Source organism: Carcharhinus amblyrhynchos, chromosome 20 (genome assembly GCF_965287045.1).
Source record: "Carcharhinus amblyrhynchos chromosome 20, sCarAmb.v2.hapA, whole genome shotgun sequence".
NCBI classification, from domain to species: Eukaryota; Metazoa; Chordata; class Chondrichthyes; order Carcharhiniformes; family Carcharhinidae; genus Carcharhinus; species Carcharhinus amblyrhynchos.
The window spans coordinates 44,247,080-44,254,173 of NC_137343.1; the positions used below are offsets into that span (position 1 = coordinate 44,247,080).

Genomic DNA, 7,094 nt, shown 5'->3' on the forward strand with positions numbered 1-7,094 from the left:
GTTTTTCTCGTTCTGCTCTGTGCGCCTCAACTGCAAAACCAAAATGTTATTTCTCACAATTGTTCAAGGACACTTGAGGGGTGAAGGTGTGTGACAAGCTAATATTGTCAATGTTTGAAGTGCTTGCCTGATATTGTTTAATTTTTCAAATGAGGAGGTAATGGAACATTGTACGATAGCTTCTGCAATACTGTCGTAGGGCGAGAGGAGAAGGCTGTGTTCGGAGAAGGGTCACCTGCCATGAGGAATCTGATTTTAAAGAATTGCTACTTTCAGCTCATTCCTCCGTCGGCCAATGCATCGACATTCTCAAACTCATTTTTCCCCATGACAGCAAATGTACCCCTCAAATCCAACAACAAAAGTCATGTCGAAAGTTGTTTCCTAGAGCATTTCATTTTGCCAAGGCTTAACTCAGTTTGGATGCCGTGGGTTTCCAACATTTGAATAGTATTGAGTGGACAGTTTTGGCACCTCAATCACATTCCAGTAGATAATAAAATATTCCTCGGGGCTTGTTTATCATTCACTCACTTCAGATATCTATCTATCATCTATCTATCTAAGTATCTATCTATCTATCTATCTACTGCTTTTTCTATCTATCTATCTATCTATCTATCTATCTATCTATCTATCTATCTATCTATCTATCTATCTATCTATCTATCTATCCAGCTATCTATCCATCTATCTCTATTTTTATCCATCTCTACATATCTATCTATCTATGCCAAGAAGGCAATAAGGAGTGTGATTAATTCCCTTCCACCCCTCTGTGTGTACAAGGCATCTCAACTCACACTTTTGGTCCTTAATTTATTCAGCAGGGACGCTACGCTGTTGAACAGCTTCCTGTCCGCAACATTTATTTATTGTAATCTGCAGACTTCCAGAGATCAAGCCACGATTTATTTAATCTCTTTACGTTTCATCACACCGTTTGTTTGTTTTTTATTGGTGGGGGGGGGGGGGGGTGGGTATTGAGCCATTTTGCATGTTAGTCTGTGCCTGAGGAGGTTTATACTCCTTCTTTTCGAAAATGGCTGACGTGCTCATTCTGCAAATATCAGACAATACCGAAATGGAGATCTTCGGCCTAATATCACGTGACAGGAAATTTGCATACGTTATTAATATTCATTCGCCCTGTGGCGTTTGAATCTTTTTAAGGAGGTTGCAATGGACTCAGAAGCGCGTTCGTGTCAGGATTTATTTTCCTTCTTCCTCTCCCCAAACCTTCACCATGACACAATCGATTGGAGTTCTCGCCGCACTGATGCTCTGTTTCCACGGTAAGCGCGGGCGTCGGCCTGAAGTAACGCTCATTTTTTTCACATTATCTGCTTCTGCGCTTGTGTTTTCACGAACTTGAGTTGTAAGCTATATTCAACATTTCACAGTGTGTGACTGACAATACTTTGCATTTCACCAGGTACAATTGCGGATCCTGCCCTCACCCAACCAGGATCCATTTCGTCCTCACCGGGAAAGACCGTCACCATCACTTGCACCATGTCCGGAGGCACCATTAGCAGCAGCTACGCGAGCTGGTACTGGCAGAAACCCGGCAGCGCCCCCGTGCTTGTTTGGTCCGGGTACAATGGTCTGGCTTCGGGTATTCCGAATCGATTCGCCGGGTCTGTGGACTCATCGAGAAAGAAGATGCATTTAACCATCACCAACGTGCAATCGGAGGACGCTGCAGATTATTACTGCTTTAGTTGGATCAGCAGTCAAAGTGTATACGGTTTCGGGAGAGGAACTAAGTTGAATCTGGGCAGTAAGTAAATCACTGAAATGTCCGCTACATTTATGACGCTATCTAAATAACAAAATGTACTTTGAAACCGTCGGATAGTTGGATTGAACTAGTTAAAATCAAAATGATTGCTTCTAAAATAATTTTATGGGGGATCTTTGATTCAGCAGCCAATGATATTGCAGCGATAGCTGGGTTCAGAACTTTCTGGAGTGCGTCCAATTATGGGATAGGAGAAAGGGGCAATGTGATTACAAGTGAAATTCATTTCACTGGAAGCTGAGGGTCTGATCTGCTCGGGTTGTCCAGAAGCTTGAGCCGTCTGATCCAGTCGGCAGGGCGAAGAGATGATTTGAATGCCGATTGCTAGTAAGATGGGATGTTTTCCTTCGCTCAGCGAGTGTTAGGAGTTGAGTGCCCTAGCTGTATGAACACCGCGAGCGGAACTATAATTAGCCAGGCGATAAACATTTCAAAAGTGAAACAAAGCAGGCATGCAAATGAGCTAAACGGGCAGGTTTTTTACAAGTTACCATCGTCCCCCTTGTGTGCTCTATAACTGCGTGATTGTATGAAAGCCACAAAGTGGTTCAGGCTGTTTCACACGCTGCCCTTGTCGCCTGCTTTAAACGGCATCGAATTCCATTCAAGACGTTCACATCAGATTGCTTTATTCCACTTAAAGCAACATTGAGTTTTAAGATCTTTCTTGCATTGAACCTGTGGAAGTTCAACTCACTCCCACTGGTCCCCAAACTCACTGAACACCGTTTGGCCTTGGAGGGAGTGCAGAAGAGGTTTACTAGGCTGATACCGGAGTTGAGGGGGTTGAGCTATGAGGAGAGGCTGAATAAACTGGGCTTGTACTCGTTAGAGTTTAGAAGAATGAGAGGAGACCTCATTGAGACGTATAACATGATGACTGGGATGGATAGGATAGAGGTGGAAAGACTCTTCCCCGCTCAAAAAAGACAGTAGGACTAGGGGGCACAGCCTCAAGATAAAAGGGGGGCGGTTTAGAACGGAGTTGAGGAGGAACTTCTTCACTCAAAGGGTGGTGAATCTCTGGAATTCTCTGCCCGTTGAAGTGGTGGAGGCTGCCTCGCTAAATATTTTTAAAACGCGGGTTGATGGGTTTTTTATAGGAGAGGGGATTAACGGTTATAGGGAGAGGGCGGGAAAGTGGAACTGAGCAGCGACAGATCAGCCATGATCTTATTGAATGGCGGGGCAGGCTCGAAGGGCTGGATGGCCTACTCCTGCTCCTATTTCTTATGTTCTTATGTTCTTATTTTCAGCCTAATATTTCGCACGAATCGCAGGTGACCAAAATAAGCATACTGTTGCGAGAATTCCGTCAGTAAAAATCGACCCTGATTGTTACTGGATCACATAGTAACAAACATCAATGATACGCAGAATATTTGCTTCCTTCGGAAATTCCGGGTAATTTCCTTCCCATCCGATCAGTTGTTTTGGAATGTCTCGGAATAGGTTGTCAGGTTTTTGAATATTGTTGTGGACTCGTTCAGCTCCGCTGCTGGTTCTGTGATTGTCAGTGAGTTGTAATAGAACAAAACATGGGGATTGCTGCCAATTTGCTGATTCATGGGATGTGATCAGAAAGCTCACATTCATTGCACCGCCCCCCCCACCGCCCCCGCCTAATATCCACGGACAAAGTGCCAGCTGCAGTTGTAAATGCGCCTAGTTTGGGGGCGTTTAAGAGATCTGTGGATAGGTTTATGGACGAAATGGGATTGGTTTAGATTAGTGGGTTAGTGTTGTTTTTTTTTAAAAAGCTGGTCGGCGCAACATCGTGGGTCGAAGGGCCTGTTCTGCGCTGTAATGTTCTACGTTCTATGTTCTAAAGTGATGGTGAGCCACATTCTCAAACCGATGTTGTCCATGTGTCTTAGGTATATCTCAGCGCTCTTAGGGAGGGGGCTAAGAGTTTTTAACAAGTGAAGGAAAGTTCTACTTTGGTATGCTGTGTGGCTTGATGGGGATTTCCCAACTGGTGGTGCTGCCGTACATCTGCTGCCCATGTGTTCGTCCAGTGGAAGACATGGCTGGTTTGGAAGCTCTTGCCGGAGTTCCGGCAGTGTACCTTATAAATATGCACACTGTTGCCCTGTGCATCAGTGAGGGAGTAAAGCAATACAATATATTCGCAGAATCATAGAATGGTATATCTTTGCAATATTGTTACAATCTACTTAGCCAGTCGGGTCTGCACTGGTTCACAAGGAACAATCCAACGTTTAATAACTAGCCTTTCGATGACACATTGTATGTGCTTTTAAGAGTCCACATCCCCTAAACTCTCCGGGTGAAACTATTCTCTTCGAATCTCCGCTAAACCTTCTACTTCTAACGCTAAATCCAACTCCCGTACTTGTCGGCCCCTCAAGCATTGGCAATACTGTTTTCCGATCCATTCTGCCCGGACACCTCAGTATATTATGCCTTCAATTAGATCTCCCTTCAGCCTCGTCAATTCAACACTTACTGACAACTAAATATTCAATTTCTGCCGTTACATCCCTCTCGATCTCGCCTGTACTCGCTCCCGTACACTACATTTTCCTCACGCACCTTTCCAGCAGTTTCAACATAACCTCCAAGTCCTAAGAATCTGTACCTCGGATTATAATGCCGGACGTGCCTTCTTTGCTACCATGTCCACTTGCTTGGCCGCCTTCAGGTTCTGTGGACATGCATTTTCAGTTCACTCAGTTTCTCTACATTTCACGGCATTGTCCCATTTATAGTGTACTCGCTTGTCTTGTTGGCCTTTCTGAAATACAGTTCCACACACTTTTTCGCATTTAATTCCATTTGCCGCTGTTGCATTAATCGAACTAGTCCATTGTTGTCTTCCTGCATTATCCAGTTTCCTGCGTTAGCAACCACATTGCCAATTTTGTATCATCTGACAACAATCATAGAGGCAGTCATTGATATACAGAACCTTTCCTTCCTGCCTCTGATCCAATTTCTGATCCAAACTGTCCATCCCTATGTGTAAATTTAATAAGAATCTTGCTGAAATCCATGTAGACTATACCAAAAATATTGCTGTCATTCACTGCTCATCCGCCTGCGCAAAAATACTAATTCACGCTGTGGGCTAAGATATTCCGCTAACAAAGCCGTGATCGCTGTATTTGATTATGCCGCGTTTATTCCAATTGTTCTCTCTTCAGTGAGGTTGGTTTCACTGGTCGTTCTCTATGCTATCCCCGTTTCGTCCTTTCACAATTTCGTCTGTCTTCCTGTCTCCTGAGCCAAGCCTGCTCCAGACACGATTGGAAAATTGTGGTTAGGGTCTCTTCCCTTCTCAATCTTACTTTCCTTTACTTTTTATTTCCTTCTTCAAGTCATTTCTTTATTGGACTATGTTACTGTGAAATGGACCAGCATGAGGCAAAAAGGAGAAAAATGCTCTTGAAGATTTTAGTTGTTACTTCAAGAAATCATATCTGGCGAACATGCCGGTGTAAAAATAATTCACTTAAGTCCGCTTTCGTTTAAATAGTAAGAGATCGTTACACCTGCTCATCGTTGCGAAACTTTGAGATAATTCAGCGAAACTCTCGGTGGCGCAGGAAAACGATCCCAACATTAAAATAAAGGCTGGGGGCATTTGTCTGCCGACTCAGTTTCAACATCCAAATTACACTCCCCCCCAGAAAAGACCAATTTCGAGCTCCAAAGACAATCGATGTTTCCACAGACAGCGACAAACCTCATACTGTTGTTGGAGCTGACATAATACCTCAATGTCAAGGCGAATTGTAAAAGGTTAGCCTTATCCTTTCAGTTTGAAATGGATATTCATATTTGAACTCTTTCTTCGATGCTTTATAATGCCTTAACTTACTTACTGAGCGTTTCCTCGTTGAATGTGATAGATGGTGAACGGTGACTTAAATAGAAAAGATTCTTTCAGCTTTGCGAATATCCACTCATGACAAAGGAAGGAAAATGCAAACATGCTTTGATTTAGCTTCGACCTCGACCTCAGAGCATCCTCACAATTTAGTGCTTGTGAAGTATAATCATTTTTCAAATGTCAGAATCATTGATCCCTATCTAAGCGCAATAATATCCCACAGCCCATCTGCTTTGGCGACAAGGCGTGAGAGATAAATAATTATGAGGACATAATTGGTTTATTACTGGCCTTTTGAAGGTGTCCTTACGATGTGTTGTTATATAGCTAGAACTGTTTACAATATTTGTGAGAATCTCTTCCTCTTTGCTGTTCGTAATCTTTTGTGACACTCCACTCGCGAAAAATGACCCGAAAAATTTCCATTGCGTCATGGAGTTCTTTGTAAGAATTATGCAACATCATCACTGTTGATCTGGGCGGGACACGGTGTGAAGCCGTGGCAAAGAATGCACACAAATCGAAATATCAGTCCAGTATGCAGGTCTCGTATCAGAGAAGTGTAAATGGTGGCAGAAGGAAAGAATCGATTTCATTCTTTACAATTAAGTTTTTTCAATTGCAAAATATAGAAATGATGCGGTCAGCATAGTTTCCAATATTGACACCAAATTCAGAGTGATTGGCGTTATTCTGAAATTGTTGGTGGTCGCGACGCTGGCCCGAACAGCATTGCCTCAGATCACATCTGGACGCAATAAACCTCCCATCTTATTTTTCTCTTTAACATTTCAAACTCCACTATTTAGATCACATTTTATCTGCATGTTCCTGTCCTTGCAGGGTTAAAAAAAACCTTCTCAAGTTGTATGTGTTCGAGAAACCAGAGTTCCGGCTTGTTTGCATTTGGCATCAATAAAGCTCCACTATATAAAATCTGTACATTCTTGTAGAATCATACCGATTTAAAAAAAAGCAATTTGAAGAAGGTGAAACAACGAATTAGTCATTTATTCAGATTACTAATGATGTGCCATCATTTGCCTCTATATTCCAGGTCCACGGAGTCCCACTGTGTCTCTCCTTCCGCCTTCATCGGATCAAATCACAGCGAAGAACATGGCGACCCTGGTGTGTTTGGTGAGCGGTTTTGTCCCAGGAGCTGCGGAGATTGAATGGACTGTAGATGGCAGCGTCAGAGGGAATGGGGTTGAGACCAGTCGGATCCAGCAGGAAGCGGACAACACGTTCAGTGTGAGCAGTTATCTGACTCTGTCAGCCTCAGAGTGGAACTCACACGAGCTTTACTCCTGTGTGGTTAAACACGAGACTCAAGCAAACCCGCTTCGAACAAGCATCTCCAGATCCAGCTGCATGTGATTCATGCATTTAATGCACTTTTGTATTCTGCCGTTAGTAAAGTGTCATTTCAAA

General features: G+C 43.2%; 1 protein-coding gene across 1 annotated transcript; it reads left to right on the forward strand.

Annotated features, from left to right (window-relative positions):
* Positions 1-1,246: 1,246 nt before the first annotated feature.
* LOC145356127 (immunoglobulin lambda-1 light chain-like) lies at positions 1,247-7,094 on the forward strand. Its single transcript, XM_080208738.1, has 3 exons — positions 1,247-1,295; positions 1,436-1,783; positions 6,718-7,094. Exons 1-3 carry the CDS (start codon positions 1,247-1,249, stop codon positions 7,038-7,040), a joined length of 720 nt encoding a protein of 239 aa, XP_080064864.1. The 3' UTR covers positions 7,041-7,094.